Here is a 19,024-nt window from a genome sequence, read left to right on the forward strand (position 1 = left end):
TAAAATTTATTTTATTTATTTCCAAGTCACTCCTGAGAAAAAAATTTCCCCAATTCTCTGCCTAGCCTGAAGGGTGGCTGAAGCCCTGCCCCATCTGCATCTTCCCAGAGACACATAAATACAGACATTCTGATCCCGCAATACTAGGCTCCGCGATCAAGCTGGCTTGTTGTCAGAGAAGTATGTTCTTTGTCAACCCAATCAATTTTCCAAGATTGAAAGCTGCAATGTGAATAGCCAACTCCTGGCTTCCAGCCCACTTTTCCTCTTGCCAACCGCAGCACTAGACTCACCTTGATTCACATATCATAAGACAAAAGCTTGTACACTGCAACGGGCCCGCTCCTCCTTCATTACACCCACAAATTCCACTGATCTGGATAATCTCTGAATCAAGAAAGAAAGAAAAAAACCTGTGAAATCATACCAATAGGCAGTGACATTTCCATACGAGCCTCCAGAACAACAGCAGAATTGTGACAATGACAGATTATTCTTAGAGTTAAACAAATTGGAGCACCTAAAGAAAACCAGCAAACACTTCTTTCCATTTTTTTTATTTAAAATTATGGTAATAAGCTCTATGCTTTGTAGCAGGATGCAACTGTTACTCTTTGCCAAGTTATGTGGAAATTTTGAAATGCCATCTAATATAAGGCAGGCACCAGTATTACAGCCTTAGGGTAAAAGAAACCTGCAGTCAAGATGTGCAGATCTGATTTAGCTTTGCACGGCTCCGTGCAAAACATGTTGTTAAACAACATCCTGGTGTGCTAAAAAAATATACATATATCTTCATGACACTGAAAATTCTGTTTGTAGAGCCGTTTTTGTTTTTTTTTTTTAATCTCTTATTTAGTAATTCCAGGAAATTTTTGATTATATCAGCACACTGCGGTGGTCCCTCATGCAAACAGCGAAAGCCACGCAGTTCCTCTGTGCTTAAAATGCTTTTACCAGTAAAACTATTTTGGTATGAAGGGTTTTCCTTTTCTTTTGTTTGTGAACTTAACTACTCAGTAACTACAGTTATATTAGTTCAGAAACTTAATGTTGGTGCCACTTGTTGTACTTCCCAATGGGAGTGATTATAATGGCAATGAGAACACTGTTGCAAAGACTTTCAAACCACATATTAGATTTCTTTCAACAGTTGCTTACAGCGTACCAACATGAAGCACAGCGTGATTCACTTGAGGATGAGTTGGGGATAATGAAAGCAAACAAACTTGATTTTATGCACAAATTCTTTTCATTAAAAAAAAAGAAAAAAAAATTTGCACTGTCTGCACATTCAAGCAAATGCTGAAAGTGCCCAGCTCAGCCGAAAATGTTTTCTCTCCACCCACAAAGCACCAGCTGGCAGAGGCATATCAGGACTGCAAATGCCCAGTAGCCAAGTGGAAATCTGATCACGAGAAAATTCAGTTAGACTGCAAAACTTCACTGATACTGGAAACAATGCAGTTGGGATAGCAATGTGGGACCTTGGGGGAAAACCAACTGTGAATTTAAGCAAATGACGACTATTTAAAACCACTCCCTGTGGTCTTTGCATTCGAGGGAGGGCAGGAAACACATACAGAGCTTAGCTCACTGTACTTTAAGGCCTGGATCCACCCTACTGCTGGAATACTTGGTATCACAGCTCTTGTATTTTCTGGCCTTTGCCCATAGAGTAGAAACCATGTCTTCATATTAAGCACCTAGGCTCCTGTGTATTGTTCCCAGGATTGACAGAGGAAGTGGGTTTAGTTCTCACCTCAACATAAAGCAATTCAAACTCCTGTCTTTCAAAAGAATGTCCTAACTATGAGATAGTGGGAAGAAAACATTGCAGATTGGCTTGGCAACTGAGGAAGGGAAAACATGGGCGAGTCTGATTGGGTACTCAGTCAGGAAAGGAAGAAAAGCAGTCATTTTCTTGAGTCTTCCATGAGTACTTTAGGGACCTTCTACTTAGTGTGACTGTATAAGTATGCACAAGAAGGGAGAATGCATCCTTGCCACATATCCCTGTAGTCTCGCAAAAATAGAGGAGCCTAGGAGAGGGCACCAGTCATCAGGCTCAAGTTTCTCTCTCACTTTCTCTGCCCTGTGAAGCCCTAATCATCCTCTACAACGTGATACAGCTCGGTAGGAAGAACTTAGCCCTGCTTTGAGTGAGTGTGGGTGACCTCCTGTGGTTCCTTCCACCTTAAAATAATCTGTTTCTAAGTGCAAGTGTCAGTCCCTGCTTCAGATTCCTCTCTGCTAACGCCGAAGATCTCATAACCTACAGGAAAGTTGTAGTGTGCAAGGTAGGAGGTGGCACCCTCCCAGCAACAAGGTTCAATCCAAAGTCTCTGACACCTTGGGAAGACGTTTTACCTGACAAGAGGACTAGTCAGCAGCAGAGAACAGCTGCTCCTGCCACCAGGATATGGCAGGAAGAGGGCCATGTTACATTTCTGGTGTAAACACTGCGACTTGGAGCCTTTACAGGGTAGGGAGCTCCCTTTGACACTTGACAGAGATTGAGAGCGGAGAAAAGGGAACAGAGGGACAGAAAGGCTTGTTGTGGGTTTCTATCACTGAGCAAAAGGAATTTATGGGGTGGGCCTGACTCTATTTGGAAGCCAGTTACGTGCTATGTCATTCCAACATTGCTATGGAGAATGGATCAGTATTATTCTGATTTTGTAAGAAGTGAATGAGACAGCATTGCTCAGCCCAAGGTGCAGTGTCATTCTAGCTCATGCTGCAGCATGTAGTGATGAGGTAAGGGAGCTTATGGCGACCCTTAGAAGGAGGGGAAAAAAACCACTCAGCTTTGGAACGTCTTCGGTATTGATTTTGGAAGGTCCTTTGGTTAGAGATCTCCATAGCTGCCTATTTTTTTTTTACTGAATTGCTACAGGCACTGCTGTATGAAGAGTGGAGCTGAGGTCATTCCAAGTGGCAGTGAACAGCCCAACGCAGCTGCTCGGCAGTGAGTGCGTGGGCTGAGCACACTGGGAGAGAGCCAGCTGAGGGATAAACCTGTGGTGAGAGCCTCCCCGTCCAGCACTAGTGCCCTGCTGGTGTTCGTGTTCCCCAGGACAGGCAGTCGAGCTCCTGGGAACTGAGCATGCTTTGAGGCTGTAAGGTCTGCAGCTGGACCTGCTGGCAGCTGGACTCTTCTCAGACAGGATAACACACTGCGACCAGGATGCAGGTGAAAGAGGCTGAAGTATCCACTCGCAGCAACTCGCTGCCATGGGAGGAAAGCTGGCTCGCAGCTGACACTGGAGGCTTTGGCAGAGTAGCAATTTTGCAATAGCTGCTGAGTATTTATGTTTCCCAAACTGTTGTGGTATTTTCCCTTTCTTCCTCAATGTATTTGGTTTGCGTGGCAAGGTTTTGGTAGCGGGGGGGCCACAGGGGTGACTTCTGTGAGAAGCTGCTAGAAGCTTCCTCCATGTCTTGACAGAGCCAATGCCAGCCGGCTCCAAGACAGACCTGCTGCTGGCCAAGGCTGAGCCCATCAGCCACGGTGGTAGCACCTCTGGGATAACGTATTTAAGACGGGGAAAAAAACCCAAACTGAAAACTAGGAGCAGCTTTTGCAGCCAGAGAGAGAAGTGAGAAGATGTGAGAGGAACAACTCTGCAGACCCCAAGGTCAGTGCAGAAGGAGGGGGAGGAGGTGCTCCAGCTGCCAGAGCAGAGGTTGCCCTGCAGCCCATGGAGAAACCATGGTGAGGCAGGCTGTCCCCCCTACAGCCCATGGAGGATGATGGGGAGCAGAGATTCCACATGCAGCCTGTGGAAGACCCTACGCTGGAGCAGGTCGAGACACCTGAAGGAGGCTGTGACCCCATGGGAAGCCCGTGCTGGAGCAGGCTCCTGGCAGGACCTGTGGCCCCATGGAGAGAGGAGCCCACGCCAGAGCAGGTTTGCTGGCAGGACTTGTGACCCCGTGGGGGACCCATGCTGGAGCGGTCTGCTCCTGAAGGTCTGCACCCCGTGGAAGGGACCCACACTGGAGCAGTGTGTGAAGAACTGCAGCCCGTGGGAAGGACTCACGTTGGAGAAGTTGGTGGAGGACTGTCTCCCGTGGGAGGGACCCCATGCTGGAGCAGGGGCAGAGTGTGAGGAGTCCTCCCCCTGAGGAGGAAGGAGCGGCAGAGACAACGTGAGATGAACAGATCACAACCCCCATTCCCCATCCCCCTGTGCCACTGGGGAGAGGAAGTAGGGAAATTGGGAGTGAAGTAGAGTCTGGGAAGAAGGGAGGGGTGGGGGGAAGGTGTTTTAAGATTTGGATTTATTTCTCATTGGTCTGATTTTATTGGTTATGAATTAATTTTCTCAAGTTGAGACTGTTTTGCCTGTAATTGGTGAATGATCTCTCCCTGTTCTTATCTTGACCCACGAGCCTTTTGTTATTTTTTCTGTCCCCTGTCCAGCTGAGGAGGGGAGTGACAGAGCAGCTTTGGTGGGCACCTGGCATCTAGCCTGGGTCAACCCACCACACTCAAAAACACTCTGTAGTGTCAAGAGACCAGTCATCCATGAAAGGGAATGTAAGTTTGTTTTAGCTTTGTGAATGGGCTCCTGAGCAGCTGGTGTTGAAGGAAACCCATACAAGTCAGAACTGTATTTTATTTTATTTTATTTTATTTTATTTTATTTTATTTTATTTTATTTTATTTTATTTTATTTTATTTTATTTTATTTTATTTTATTTTCCTTAGCTCATGCACAAACGTCACCTCCACAGAGGGCAACCCAGCCTTGGGTGAAATGGATGAGAGTGGCCAGGCTTAGCCTCGAACCCACTCCTTGAATGGAGATATTGCCAGGTGTCCCCCCAAAGAGAACAGAAGGTATTTGAGGGAGTACCGATGTCAAACATCAGGCTCCAGGGAATACTAGGTTCAGATGACAATCATCTTCTGAGGTGGTGAGCTGCATGTTACCTGCTGAAATTTGTTCTCCCCCTAACTTGTGAGGCTCCCACTCCACATTAAGTTGATTTAATTTCAGCTTTTCAATTAGCAGAGCTCAAACTTCCCAACTGTAAGAGCAGCACGACAATTTCTGCCGCCAGCACTAGCTGGAGCTGCGCCCCATGAACCAGAAACCCCCTTCGCAGCATCACCTCACGCCTCAGCTCCCCCGCCCCCGGCAGCCGCAACCCACCAAGACACCCCGGTGACGGCCGCAGTGCCTGAAATCCCCTTTGCTCATGCAGCCCCGGAGTTTCCGGAGGAACTTGGGTTACTGAGCGGCTCACAGGGGCGGTACCATGTCCGGTAGGGCGGGGAAAGGAGGCTGAGGGACCAGGATCGTTTTTTTCGGTTTCTATTATTGAACGGCTCGGGTGAGCTGCTTGGGAGAGCAGCTATGAGGCTGTCGGGTTGGCTGGGGCGGCTCTTGTTCTTTATGTCCTCTCTGGGTAAGTCGTAGATGGGCGGCGGGGGGGACCCTTCCCTGCCGCCCGGCTCCCCTGGCCGGTGTCGGGGCGGTGGGTGCGGCGCGCGGGAGCAGGGCGGGCAGCGAGCGTTAACGGCGGCGCTGTGGGGAGCAGGGTGTCCCTAACCGTCCCTCCCCAGGCGGCCCAGCGGGTTTGTGTCGCCTCGGGGCGAGGGCGGCGGCTTCGCAGTCGCGGTTCGGGTTGGGTAGCTGCGGTGCGTTCCGGGCCGGGGAGCAGCTCCCGGCCGTGGCTGTGGCGAGCCTGGCGTGGCCTCCGCGCCGAGTTCCGCGCCTCTGGCTCCGTGCGCGGTGCTGTCCCTGGCAGTTTATGTCTTTCTTAATGGTAGTAGGCAGAACCAAATAGCTGCTGTCCTCCCCTGCATTTAACACTAGAATTTCTTAGTATGACTGATCAGTATGTTAGGATATCCTCCACCCCACCCCGTTCTCGGCACAGATAATACTTGTGCCCTGATTGTGTCAAGCTTGTGTAAATGGGAGGATTACAGGGGGAAATGGGGGTGATTTGTGCTACAGTTAGTTTTCTGTTCAAATGGAGTTAGTCTGCACTACAGCACAAGCACTTCCAAATGAGGGGAGCCTTGTACTCCCAAAGCATGCTTGCCTCCCGTTCTTGAGGTGTTAAGGAGTTTAGGAAACCAGCTTTTATTGTAACAATGTTCTTGTCATCCCTGTATATGAGAATGCTGTTTAATTTCTATTCTGTGTTACTTCTTGCTCAAGAAAAAAATAATCAAAGTTCTCAATGGTTTTGTTTTGTGGTCTTTTTAATAGTTGGGGCTTTTTTGCAGAAGTAAATTATTACTATTAACTTCTGGTGAAGTAAACGAAGGCCTTCTTAATCCAAATTCCACCTGTGTGCCTCAGGAGCACAGCCCTTGCACAGGGCTATGAACATGAGAAGTACAAAGAAAATTTGCCCGGTTTTGGAATTGAAGGCAGATGTACAAACTTTCTCATTGTTATCAGAAGTAGCTGCTATTGCTAGATGGGCCAAGCAGCATGGATTGCTGAATATAGACTTTCTTATCATTCCTCTAGTTTGAGGGATTTCTCGGTGGCTTCTTTTGTTGCTTTGGGAGTTTCCTGGATGTGCCTAAAACAGGACCTATTGCATGCCCTTTTTAAAAAAGAACAGTCTCCTCTTGCTTTTCTTGAAGGCTTTAAGCAGCTGGTTCTGCTACTGAGTGTTCAGAACAACTCCCTGAAACTTCTTCCCATACTATTCCAGAAGTCTTTGGCTTGTTTTGGTTAATTAAAATTGTGAGATCCTTTTCTGCAGCCAAGGCCGTAAGAGAGCTTTGGGACCAGGTGTGTGCGGAGGAACCAGTGGAGAAGCTAGGATTCTAGCTCATACCTGCATGAGTCAGTCTGACAGTGCTCAGCCTTAGATGCCATTTCTTCATCTCACCCGCGGTGCTTTTGCAGAAAGATCTAAATAAGTGCTAGTAGTAGGTGACTGCGTATCCTCTTGTAACGTTTTGTGTGTGGGAAGGCACCTTGTTACTTTATATTATGTAAGTTGGCATGCCACTGCTACTCTAAGCATCTGAATCCAGGTGCTGTAGACTTATCCAGGAAATGAGATTCCAGGTTCCAAACAACACACAATTGAAAGGGAGAGTTGATGGTAATTAGGCAACTGGAGAGGTAATTGTGGCTGCAAGTATCATAATACCCTCCTGTAATGAAAAAAATAACTGGTTCTGTTGTCTTTTCCTCTCTGTAAAACTTTTGATTCTGCAGTGGTTGATGAGGGTAGGAGATCAGGAATAGAAATACAAACTCTTTACTGTTGTTCACTAAACTACATCAGCAAGATTTCACTCTGTATGCTTACACTATTGCTATTATGTGTGTAGATGTTCTTAATTTTATCAAGGTAAAATAACCTGTCATCTCCATATGAGAAAATTGAGACTCCATAAGTCAGACTGATTTGCTGAAGTGCATAAAGTAAATTAGTAGTGGTTTGACTTGAAATGCAAGTTTCTAGCCTTACAAACACCTGTTGTGAACACCAGGATGCTGTTGGTAGATCCTCATCCTCAATCAGCCTTCCCCTCCTGAATCCCTGCCTTCCCAGCCTCCCTGCTTCTCCACCCAAATTCAAAGCACTGCACCTATCCCAGCCTCGTGTTGTTGAACATCTGGAAATGGGGTGGGGAGGAAGAAGAGCACAAAGCATGATCCATCTTGAAGATGTGCTGCTTCATTCTGCTGTGGGAACCTGTGACACACAGAAGCTGCAGTGTAACTTTGGTGTCTTCAGAATCCCTGCTCACCGTATGGGGATTGCTGCTTTTTGCAACACACTGCCAGGCCAGGTTTTTATCTGATAAAACCTCAGACTTGCAAATGCAATGCTTAAAGTGTAAAGGTCGCATTGAGACTGTGAAGGATTTTGATATTAGATCTACAAAACCCATGTTCCTTCAGTCATTGGAAATGCAAGCCAAAACTTTGTTCAATTTTGGGATCCTGGAGATTGGATGTGGGTTGGAAAAAAAAAGTCGATGTAGTATGTGTGGCTCAGTTTGTTGAAGGAACCCACAGAGAGATCTTTGCACTCTCCCTCTATGAGGTGAATAAATTACTGGCTGCCACACCAGCAGGAGGATGGCAGTGCCAGCCACACCGGTGGGGATGTTCTGCTGCACTGTAGGTGGCAGCCAAACTTCTAGAGACTTTAGCAGAGTTGGGACTTAACCTTCCTCATCCCCTCTGCTTTTGGGGGGAAGCCGGATGGGTGGACTAGAGCACCTAGAAGCATTCTGCGTCTGTAGTGAAAGCCAGAGAACTCTCAGTGGTCTGAGCATCAACTCATTTTTAAGCAGTGTTGCAGACTTCTAGCTCTCACATATTTTGCTGGGTTCCTTAATGCTTCATTTACCAATTCAGTTTCTTTTATAAAAATTGAATTTAGGGGAGGCAACCTGGGTCATCCAAAAGCAGAAGTTACCATATACAATACGGAGCATGGAGTGACAGAAAGATATTGGTAGCAACTCTCATGTTTTCTTTCTGACTTCTGAAAATGACCAACACACAAACCAAACTTACCTTAAATGTACCTTTTTGTTTCTTTCCCATTAGGCAGTTTGACAGGTTTGGTGTGGTTTTAACATTTCCTCCCTTTCTTTCTGTACACACACAAATATGTGCTCCTGCCTATGTTTTTGTTGATCATAAAAATACCAGGATTACTCAGTGTTTTTTCCTGTGTCTTTCCGTTCCATGAGAGATGTCATGGGAACTACATCAGGAGATGTGAAGGTGAATGGGTGGAAATCTGGACTCCTGACAAATTCAAGTTGCGTGTAGAATATGTTTAGTTTGGTAACAGACATTTTAAACACGCTTTTAAATGGTAGGAATGGAAAAATCTTTACTAGTTGTCAGCTGTATAAAGCTGACACCCGATTCTATTGTCCTGTTATCTTACTCTTGAATCGTACTGAATAAACAGAGGAGGTTCTGAATTTCTCACAAAGGAAAAACAATAAATACTTTGCACCCTGCTTAAAAATTCTTGATAAATCTTTATCTCCAGAGCTGTGGCTGTTAGATTTAAAAAAAAAAAAAAAGTCATTGATAATTAACATGACAGGATGAACACAGAGTGAAAAATGTTGCTGATAGTTTCTTGGCTTAATGTGATTAATAGTCTTAGTCCTTAGAAAGCCAGGATCACCTCTGACTTATGTGCACAGACTCCTTTGATCTTGCATATGGATTTGTCTTTTTTTTTTTTAATGGTCCTCCTATGAGTTTACAGTCTCATGAGACCATATTGACCATGTTCAGGGTGGTGTGGCTTTGGCTATGTGGGTGATAGAGGGTTTGGAAGATACATAGGTTGTAGTTTGGAGTACATTTAAGCTGGTGTTGCCACAGGACAAGAACAGTTCCTCTCTCTGTCATCTGTGCTGTTCTTTAGAACTGCAAAGATGATCTGGCTGAAAATTAACTTGGTTGAAGGAAAAAAGTTATTGAGACAGATTATTTTCTCAGTCCTATTGATTCTATATAATGGCTGTGTTGGTACAGCATAGAATGGTATCTGGATGTTGGGAGTAAGTGGCCAGAGGATTTGAACTGCTTTTTTTTCTGGTAGTTCAGGATAGGCTTAAATGCAAGTCAGATCTGTCCCTAAGCAAAGCCCAGAGATCAAAAATAATCAGTATCCTACAGGACACAGTGATCCTCTCTAATAGTTCACTGTTGCCAAAATGAGGATTCCCAGTTTTACCTCTCCCTCCCTCACCTTATGCTACCATGTGTTGGCCTGAGCATTCACCAGAGCTATCTCATTGCATTAATGGCAATAAAACTTGTCAAAAAAACCCCTATAAAGTTAATGAATGGCGTTGACTCAGTCCAGGGAGCATGCCAATAGAGCAGGACCCTGAGACTGCCAAAAAGGAGGGCAGGAGGAGGTGGAGGGGAGGGATAGTGGGCTGAGGTGTTTCCTTAATTGCCTTGAGCTAATCCATTGTCCAGGGCAGGGGACACAAGATTTTTAGAATCGAAGTTCTCACATTGCAGCCTGCTCCTATGTGTGACCTGAAGGAAGATCTCGTTGGTTATGTTCTTGACAGGAGAACTAGCTGAATCTAGGTTACCTCAAAGTACAGGCAGTAATAGTCTACTATATAAACCCTTCTGAAGCTGGAGTTAAGTGATTAGGTTATCCTAAGGTTGGATATGCAGAACATGAATGTCATGCTATAACTACAGAACACACAAGTACGACTTTATGTGCTCTGTTCCCACCGTTGCCCTATATAGTGCCTCTCACAGCAAAACTAGGTGTGGAAGCCATGGTCCTGCAGTAACCTCTCCTCTATATGGTGAATTTCCCAGAATACTGCTCTGTTAGTGGACTTTGGCCTCCACAGAATAGTTCATTTTGCTGCTCTAGAGCAGCACGTGAGAATGAGCCTTATAAGGCAGGGATCAGTCTTTCTTTGCCTCCTAGAGGATGTCTTGCACTTCCATAGTCTTTAGAGTAAGATGGGTTGAATCAATTATCAGGATAACTGTGACTGAAAGTCATAATGCTGCCCAGAGGTAATTTCTGGGGACTGAGGCTCAGGAGGTAGAAGAACTATACAAAGCTAAAAAAAAATCCTTGGGTTGTAAGGCTGCATTACTATCCAAGTGATAGGAATGATGGAGGTGAAGTCAGGTTTGTGCTAGACAGGTAGTAAGAAGCAGCATGATAAACTGCATATGGTTTGCTTAGCAGAAGTGAAAACTCTCTGTGTAATCCAGGATGATGATGAAAGCTGCAAGCAAGTGAAATTTGCTAATAATATTGTGTGTATCATCTAGGCCATTAGATCAGAGATTTCCCCTCACTGTTAATGGAGTGCAACAAAACCAAGTAGAAGAGAGGTGTGAATGCAGGTTGTGACCAATGCGTTAGCCACTGTACCACAGTACTTGAAAAGTAGAGATGCTACGCTACCTAAAATACCAGTAACTTCGTGAAGCTTTTTCTGTTGCTGCAGCCCTGGTGACACTCTACACATACCTTTATACTAGCGTATGAACAGGCAGGCTTGCTGGAAATGGAACATTTTTGTTGATGTTTGTTTAGTATGAAATGAAGAGACTTATCTAGATCTAACCTCAAGCAATGCTTTGGCAAAAAGAAAACGCCCAAATCGAGAAGGTGCCACAAAAATGAGGGCCCACGTGTTTAGATTGAGAGGAGTATTCTTTCCAACTTGGCAATATAGCCCAGTGGATACGTCTAATATAAAGTTTATTTAGAGGCATGTCCTTAGAGTTGCTTTTATATCAAAAGTTTTAAAGCTTAAGAAAATTTGTTAGAGCTGCACAATCAGTATCCATGGTGAGATGTGCACAGCACTGGGCTCAGAGCTTCTGTTTCAGATCTTTGAAGAAACAGACCTGAGCTGCAAAATTTTGGATTGGACAGATTCTGTCCTTATTTCAGAGGCAAAGACACCAGGATTTCAGGTGCATTGTTGTGAACCAGATCCTCCTGGCTCGCAGGAGGGTCAGAGGTGGATAGAGATCTGGAAACAAGTTGTGAAGCCCAATCCAGTCTCTCGCTCACTCCCCTTCAGCAGGATGAGGTCTGGAATCAGGAAGGCAAAAGCACGAGAAACTTGCGGGTTGAGATAAAGACAATTTAGTAAACGAAGGGGGGGAAACAAAGTGATGCAAAAGCAATCACTTGCCCCTTCCCACCAGCAGACTTCTTTGAGCAATGGCTACTTTGGAAAAACACTCTTCCCCCTAATTTTTATTGCTGAGCATGACATGGTATGGAATATCCCTTTAGTCAGCTGGGGTCAGCTGTCCTGGCTGTGTCCCCTCCCAACCTCTTGCCCACCCCCAGCCTACTCCTAGGACTGGACAGAGTAAGAAAGAAAGGTCTTGATGCTGTGCAAGCACCGTTCAGCAATAGCTAAAGCATTGGTGTGTTATCAACACTGTTTTGGTCACAGATCTAAAACACAGCACCGTACAGGCTGCTATGAAGAAAATTAACTCCATCCCAAGCAGACCTAGTACACAAGTGCATGGTAGCAGTGACCACGGCAAGTAGTAGGAAGAATAAGACTGGGCAAGTAATCAGCGGACAAGGGGAGTAGAAGAGGCTTGGGCAGGAAGCAGGGTGGAGGGAGCTAGAGAGAACTGTGAGGCTCAGCAAATGGGAGGAAGATGTCAGTGGGAACAGGGCAGAGGAACTGAAAATTCTGGCTATTGTTAAAAAAAAAATATCTTTGGAACTAAACTTTAAAAAATTCTTGGAGATTTGCACCTTCCTCTCAATTCTAGTGTCAAAGTCAGCTGGTGTCTGACCCTGGTGGCACCTTTATTCCTGTGGAGTTGATGTTTTGGTCCTCTGTTTTCCCTCTTCCTCAACTTCTTTCCTTGGAAATCTATGCGACTGTCTAGTTCTTGTCATGGTCAAGCTTTTCTGCATCTTGCTTGTACCTAAGATCTGCTGGGATCCACCGAGTCCTTCTGAGAGTCAGATACTGAGGCTTTGCTAACGCTACCATAGGTTTCTGTGAGCTGTGCAGTGAAATGCGCTCTTTCTTCCTCCTTTTCAGGCTGTGCTAGTGTGCATGAGGAAATTATAATGCAGCTGGGCCCAAGAGCATCTGGTCGGGACACTAGTGATAAGGTTTTTTTTTTTTGGCTAGTCTTCAGTTGCCTGTGTGTTTTGTCTTTTTAACACAGGAAAATGTCTTGAACATGTGGTTTGCTTAGTGAGTTACTGCAGAAAAGGGAGGCAGCATGTCTGTCTCTGATAGCATTTTGGAAGGCTGTACCTCTGTCCTAGGAAGGTTTAGAGCTGTGAACCCGGAGTGGAGAGAGAGAAGTGCCCTCAGTGAAGTGAGTAAACGTGCAAGGTTGGATTTAAGATGCAGCTCAGTCCTCATAATTTCCTGGTAGTTATTTTAAGAAGTCTGCTCTGGGGTCACTGCGCTCCGAGGCAGGCCTGTGCTCCTGGCCAAAGGGACGGTCTTACGTTCTTCCCCAGTTCACTTATGTCCGCTTCATCCCATGCACAAGCACTGGTGTTCCCACAGCAAGTTGCATCTGGGGATTGCAATCCTTCTATTGTTATTTTTGGATTTTTTTTTTTTTTTTGGAGTGGGAGTGTGTGTCAAGTTAGCTGTCAATGGGTTGTACTCTCTGTGTGACTAGTTCATTGAGGAGACAGGCAGACAAAACCAAAGGGAGGAATGGGCAGGTCATCCCCATGCTTTTGGTCAGCAGCATAGTTTTAAAATTACATAGTTTTAAATGCTGCCTGTTGTTAGGCCTGTGTCAAGGGATATAACCGAAGGTATGGATTTTGTGGTGGGGAAAGACCCAGGCTTGTTGGTGGGTGCCACCCTCAGGTCCTACCTTTGCTGGTGTGTAGAGCTCTGTAGATGCAGGCAGCCCTGTATTGGCCAGGAGTAGCAACACATAGCTCTGTGAACTTGCTGTGGTATGCAAGTGAAAAACTCTGCTTTGCTGTTATGTGTAAGATTTGCAGTCATTCTTGTGTGAATCCGATTTTCCTCTTGCAACAGCACGGGACGCTGCTACAGTTTACTGTCATCTCTGTTCTCTCTTTCCTGGCTGTAGCTTTTGCCCATGCTTTTATTCCACGTGTCTAAGTGCTTTCTTACAGGAGTTTGGGAAGTGGGTCATGTTTGTGGCCTGTGGGGGAGTTAAGAGGACTATGAGTGAATATTCTGATAGTCCTTTTGGACTGAACATTTATTTCAAGGTTCTATGCAACTGGTGGTTCTGAGGGCTAGGAGGGCACGTAACACTCTGCTGCTTACAGCTGCTGGGGGAATTCACAATTTAAAAAAAAGGGAGGGGTAGTTGGGAAGTTACAAAAATAGAACAAACCCCCACTATTTAAAAAGCTCAACTCCATAGGCAGACAATTCCTTGCTATAAGCTAATCAGTAAGGACTTTTCCGCTTGGCTTCAGCAGCTGGAATGTTAACATCTTAGTGGTAATATGAGAGGCTAACTGCTGCTTGTATATACCTAATATATACATATATTCATTCCAAATAGGTATTTGAGACCAAAAAGGGTGGTAGTGATAGCGTTAAAAATAAAAAGGGAATTGGCTTACGGAAGTTCTCTGGAATAAATAAGCCTTACATCAACTCCAAGAAAAGTAGTGAAGAAAATCAAATCAGGTAGACAAATATAGTAATGAAGCATTTATTGCTGATAAATGGAATATTAAATTCCAGTTAGTCTGAACAGAACATGTGGATACCTTTAGCCTGCTTAAATGCTTAAAGAATCAGAATTATTCAGTTATAGAATCATAGAATGGTTTGGGTTGGAAGGGACCTCAAAGATCATCTAGTTCCAACCCCCCCTGCTACGGGCAGGGACACCCTCCACTAGACCAGGTTGCCCCATCCAGCCTGGTCTTAAACACTTCCAGGGATGGGGTCTCCACAACCTCTCTGGGCAACCTGTTCCAGTGCCTCACCACCCTCACAGGGAAGAATTTCTTTCTAACATCTAATCTAAATTGACCCTCCTTCAGCTTAAACCCATTACCCCTTGTCCTGTCACTACACTCCCTGATAAACAGTCCCTCTCCATCTTTCCTGTAGGCCCCTTCAGGTACTGGTAAGCCGCAATTAGATCTCCCCAGAGCCTTCTTTTCTCCAGGCTGAACAACACCAACTCTCTCAGCCTGTCCTCATAGGAGAGGTGCTCCAGCCCTCTGATCAGCTTCATGGCCTCCTCTGGACTCTCTCCAACAGCTCCATGTCTCTCCTGTACTGGGGCCCCCAGAGCTGGACGCAGTACTCCAGGTGGGGTCTGACAAGAGTGGAGTAGAGGGGCAGGATCACCTCCCTCAACCTGCTGGTCAAGCTGCTTTTGATGCAGCCCAGGACATGGTTGGCTTTCTGGGCTGCAAGCGCACACTGCTAGGTCGTGTTGAGCTTTTTGTCAGTCACTTGAATATTAAAACTTGATTATAGCGTACTAGGTTGTATGGGTGACCTGTTACTCTGTGAGTGAAGGGCTGTGCCTTGTCTTGCATAGGCTGCAATCCAAGCTCTGCATTCAGAGACATGGTTTAGTTAGCATGGAGTTCCAGGTTATGTGCGTTAGCTGAGTCATTCTCAAACATGAGAAAATATCAAATGTTTTCATGTACTGCAAACCACGCTAAGATTTGTGGCTTGCTGTTTGCTGCAGGCGTGCAGAACGTTTGACCTTGGCGCTGAGTCCTGGGTAGAACGAGAAGGCTGCATATGCAAAGGTATCTGGCTGCTGGAGAAGTGGGAACAGAAGATGACGTAGATGAGATGAGGTGGTAGGTTTGCAGAAGAGGCTTTTGCTCGCACAGTGTTAGCTTCTCTGTATCAGTAACACTTTCATTATGTGATTTGTTTGGAAGGATAGAACACAAAGACATGCCATAAGAAGGAATTTGGAGTGGGTTGAAGGAGATAAAGGAACAGGCAGTCTGACGGTTTCTGCAGAGGCTACTGGAGGTCTTAGCGCAGCACTACTTTGTTGTATGAACTTTATCTTGGAATAATAGGCTACAATAAGGAGAGACAGAGAAAGCAGAGAAACGTCATTCTTATTTCTAGCCTTCCAAAAAGAGCATATGAGAAATTGCTTGGCTCTTACTTCTTCCTCTTTGCTCACAGCAGAGAAGTTAGCTGCTGTGGAATGGGAAATCTGTCTCTGCATAAAATGAAGTAGAAAAAAGGGGGGAACGGTTCATAGGCAATTAAGAAAACATACGATGACACATGCTTTCTTTAGAAGCCCAAAGGTACGTGGTGGAGACCTTACACAACATTTCTGTATGATGTATAATGTCCCTGAAAAAAGGAAGCTGGCAGCAGTGAGTGGGAGATTTCTTCACATTTTCACTAGAGTAGTGAAGCAGGAAAGTAAAAGTGTCTGGTCCTTGGTTTTAGACAGGAGGAGATGATGGTTATCCTGAAAAGATAACCTTTTCCCTGTCTTGCTCCTGGGAGCCCTGAGTGCCTTGAGCAGGAACTCTTCATCAGCTCCTTGCTGCCAAGCTTTTGTTTCACCAGGCAGCAAGAAGAAACTGCGCTGAGGAGGGCAGTGCTCCCCCCATGCCTAGCAGAAGCTGTGGAGGGAAAACGTGTTTTCTTTTCAGCTCTGCTTTCCTCCAGTCTCATTTCCGGGCTTGAGGAAGAAATGATCTCGCCTTCATAACTCCAGCCTAGCTCTTATGACTAACTGAAAGAGAGCAGAGACATGAAGAGTTTACATGCATCGACACCCAGGCTTAGGAAGTTATTAGTGCTTGGCTGAGCAGTTGTGTCTGTCCTTGCTCATGTTCTTAGTCTCCAGCAAATGGCTGCTTTCCTCCCAGAATGCAGTCGCGTTACCTTGCTCTTGTCAACAGCCACTGTGGCTTGGCTTATGCACGGTGATGTTAAGCCACCACAGCTTGATTGTCTGTGAGCTGAAATTACTGAGAGGTAAAATTTCATGGTGGGTAGAACAGGGAGTTTTTTTCCATACTAGGAATGCTTTATGTCTCTAGGCAGTGAGATGACTTCCTGAGGAAAACACGCTCCTATAAATTGACTTTATGAGACAAAAGTCTCTATCAAGACTCCAAGCTTCACCAGATCAAAACAGTTTTTCATCTTGCCTGACATCCTGCTTGCTTGTGGTCTCCAAACACAAATGTGGGAGCTCCTGGGTTCTTATCTTTTTTGGAAATTGTTAATTGAGATGAGTGGAAAGAGATGCTTGTACTGGAGGAGCAGGAGCAAGTGAGATGTTTAAAGCTGCCTGAACAGGATAGAAGACAAAAAAAGTCAGGTGGGTTGTGTTGAAAAGATGCAGGAGTGATAGCTGCGCCTTCTCTACCCTGTTTACTTTTCCAGTTCTTGTGCCTGGAAAAGGCTACAGCATAAGTGTGGACAAGAAGAAGTAGAAACTGTAATGGCATGAGAAGAATACTTTCATGAGTAAATTGCAAACAAATTGGATAGTCCATGAGAAGTAAGGCATGGAGAAGACCTGTGTATGGATTTCTGTACCCAAACACATAGAAGTGTGTTTCCCATTGCTTGCCTTCAGCCTCTTGTCTGAGAAAGTCTTCCTTTCTATGGTGTGGCACCAGGCAGAAGAGTAGGACACTTAGTATGCTGATGAGCATTGTTCTTTGCCAATAGGAAACCCAATCTTAATGACTGGCCTGGCTGACCTCCTGGCTGCTTTCATATGGAAAGGGGACAGGAAGTGGAGCAAGATGGGCTGTAGTTTGTTTTCTGGGCTCATATACAGTGAAAGGAAGTGACTTGTTTTGATGTCACAAAGCTGTAGTATTGATTTATGAACAGTAGTAAGTTTTCATACGATGACATGAGAAGCAAGGGAAGCACAGGATGATACAGGGATTGCGGTGGGTTCATGACTTGATGCCATTTAGGAATGAATAAATAAATAAATAAACAGTCTGTGGAAACTTGATCCCTTTGCAGTGCCTGTCACATGTTGTGCAGACAGGCTGAGTTTGGTAATTCTTAATTGACACATGCCTTAATTTCCAGCATTGATGTGCTTCTAACCTTAATTTGAATGTATCAGTGCATACAGCATTAGTCAAGCAATAGTTTATAAAACAATTGTTAAAATAACTTTTTTCTTTTTTTTTTTTTCCCCCCCTCCGTAGCATGCATCCACTGTGAGGAAGTGTTTGGCATCGTGGGAGAAAATTTTACTTTTCCAGTAAAAATAGACCAAAAAATTTCAGAAATTATTTGGACGAAAAACAAGGATAAAGTGGCTGAATGGGAAGGGCAAGACAAACCGATATATTTTACTTCTCTCCGTAACAGAGGCTTGCTTAACATGGAGAATGGGAGCTTGACTATATTTAACTTGGAGGACAGTGATACTGGCATATACGTGTTACAGTACTTGGATTCTCTGAAAACAAATCATGAAAGAACTTTCATGCTTCTTGTGTTACGTAAGTAGTGGAAAAACTGCATAAAGAATTTGCACCACTTTATTCACTTGAAGAAGGCTAGAAAGGGGATTGTTTATTTGTCGGGGCTGTTTTTTGGCTCTATTGTTAAGTTACTTAGGCACTTTAAACAAATTTTCAAAGGTGGCATCTACTTTGCCGATCATTACTCACCTTGGAATGACTTCTAGAATGTGTAGATGGCACACTGTGTACTTTCAGGTAGATAACCAAACTCTTTGAGCAAGCTGACTCAAGTTATCTCAGACAGTATGTATCTACTAAAGATGCTCCTGCAGGCATATTATATGTGCTTGAATATCTGTGGCATCGTCCTGTGCAGATCTACGCAGCTTCACTAGTAGTCTTTGGGAAATATATTTGACCAGTGTGTATGTTAGTCCTATTGACAATGAACCATGAGGGGTCTCAAACTAGGCACTGAAGAACCACAAACAGGGCCACTTCTAGAAATACATTTCTTGCGCACACACCCCCGCACCTTACACACGCACTTTCATCTATGCACTCTCATGCTGCTTTTGTTGCTCCAGCCCTTGTCCTGTGCTAAAATTCAAGGCAGTTTATAACCAAATTAATACAGAACGTTTTCTCTCCCTTTAGGTCCCCCTTCAGAACCTAAAATAAGTTGCAACAGCAGTGGTGATAACCTTGTGTTAAAATGTGCAGCAGATTTCCAGAAGCCTCTGTATTACACTTGGAAGTTTGATGGCCAACCACTTAATATTCAGTCCCAGGAAGTTTCCATCCCTGAAAACAGTGACACTCCCGATAAAGTTACATGTTCAATTAAATTCTCTCAAACGGAAAAGAGCTCTGAAATCTCTTTGACTCAATGCTTTCTAAATAAAACAGGTAATGAATGGGTCAGGTTGTATATGCACGTCTGAAAGGCTAGGTTGGTATGCAGCATGGACTTTGACAATAAGATTTCTACTCGTGGGTTGAAATAAGGACAGGGAGATTGCTCAGCAATTACCATCACAAGTGAAACAGATTCGACTTGGGAAAATGAATTTAATTTATTGCCAATCAAAAT

The 19,024-nt window shown here is 44.8% G+C and overlaps 1 protein-coding gene across 6 annotated transcripts in view; it reads left to right on the forward strand.

Annotated features, from left to right (window-relative positions):
* Nucleotides 1-5,307: 5,307 nt before the first annotated feature.
* CD58 (CD58 molecule) overlaps nucleotides 5,308-19,024 on the forward strand; it is a 114,984-nt gene continuing 101,267 nt past the window's right edge. For all 6 annotated transcript variants that reach the window (XM_075765070.1, XM_075765052.1, XM_075765080.1 and 3 more), the window contains exons 1-3: nucleotides 5,308-5,421; nucleotides 17,668-17,967; nucleotides 18,589-18,840. In XM_075765070.1, coding sequence (XP_075621185.1) covers nucleotides 5,370-5,421; nucleotides 17,668-17,967; nucleotides 18,589-18,840 — 604 coding nt within the window. In that variant the 5' untranslated portion in view covers nucleotides 5,308-5,369. The remainder of the gene's footprint in view (nucleotides 5,422-17,667; nucleotides 17,968-18,588; nucleotides 18,841-19,024) is intronic.

Source organism: Balearica regulorum, chromosome 1 (genome assembly GCF_011004875.1).
Source record: "Balearica regulorum gibbericeps isolate bBalReg1 chromosome 1, bBalReg1.pri, whole genome shotgun sequence".
Taxonomy (NCBI): domain Eukaryota; kingdom Metazoa; phylum Chordata; class Aves; order Gruiformes; family Gruidae; genus Balearica; species Balearica regulorum.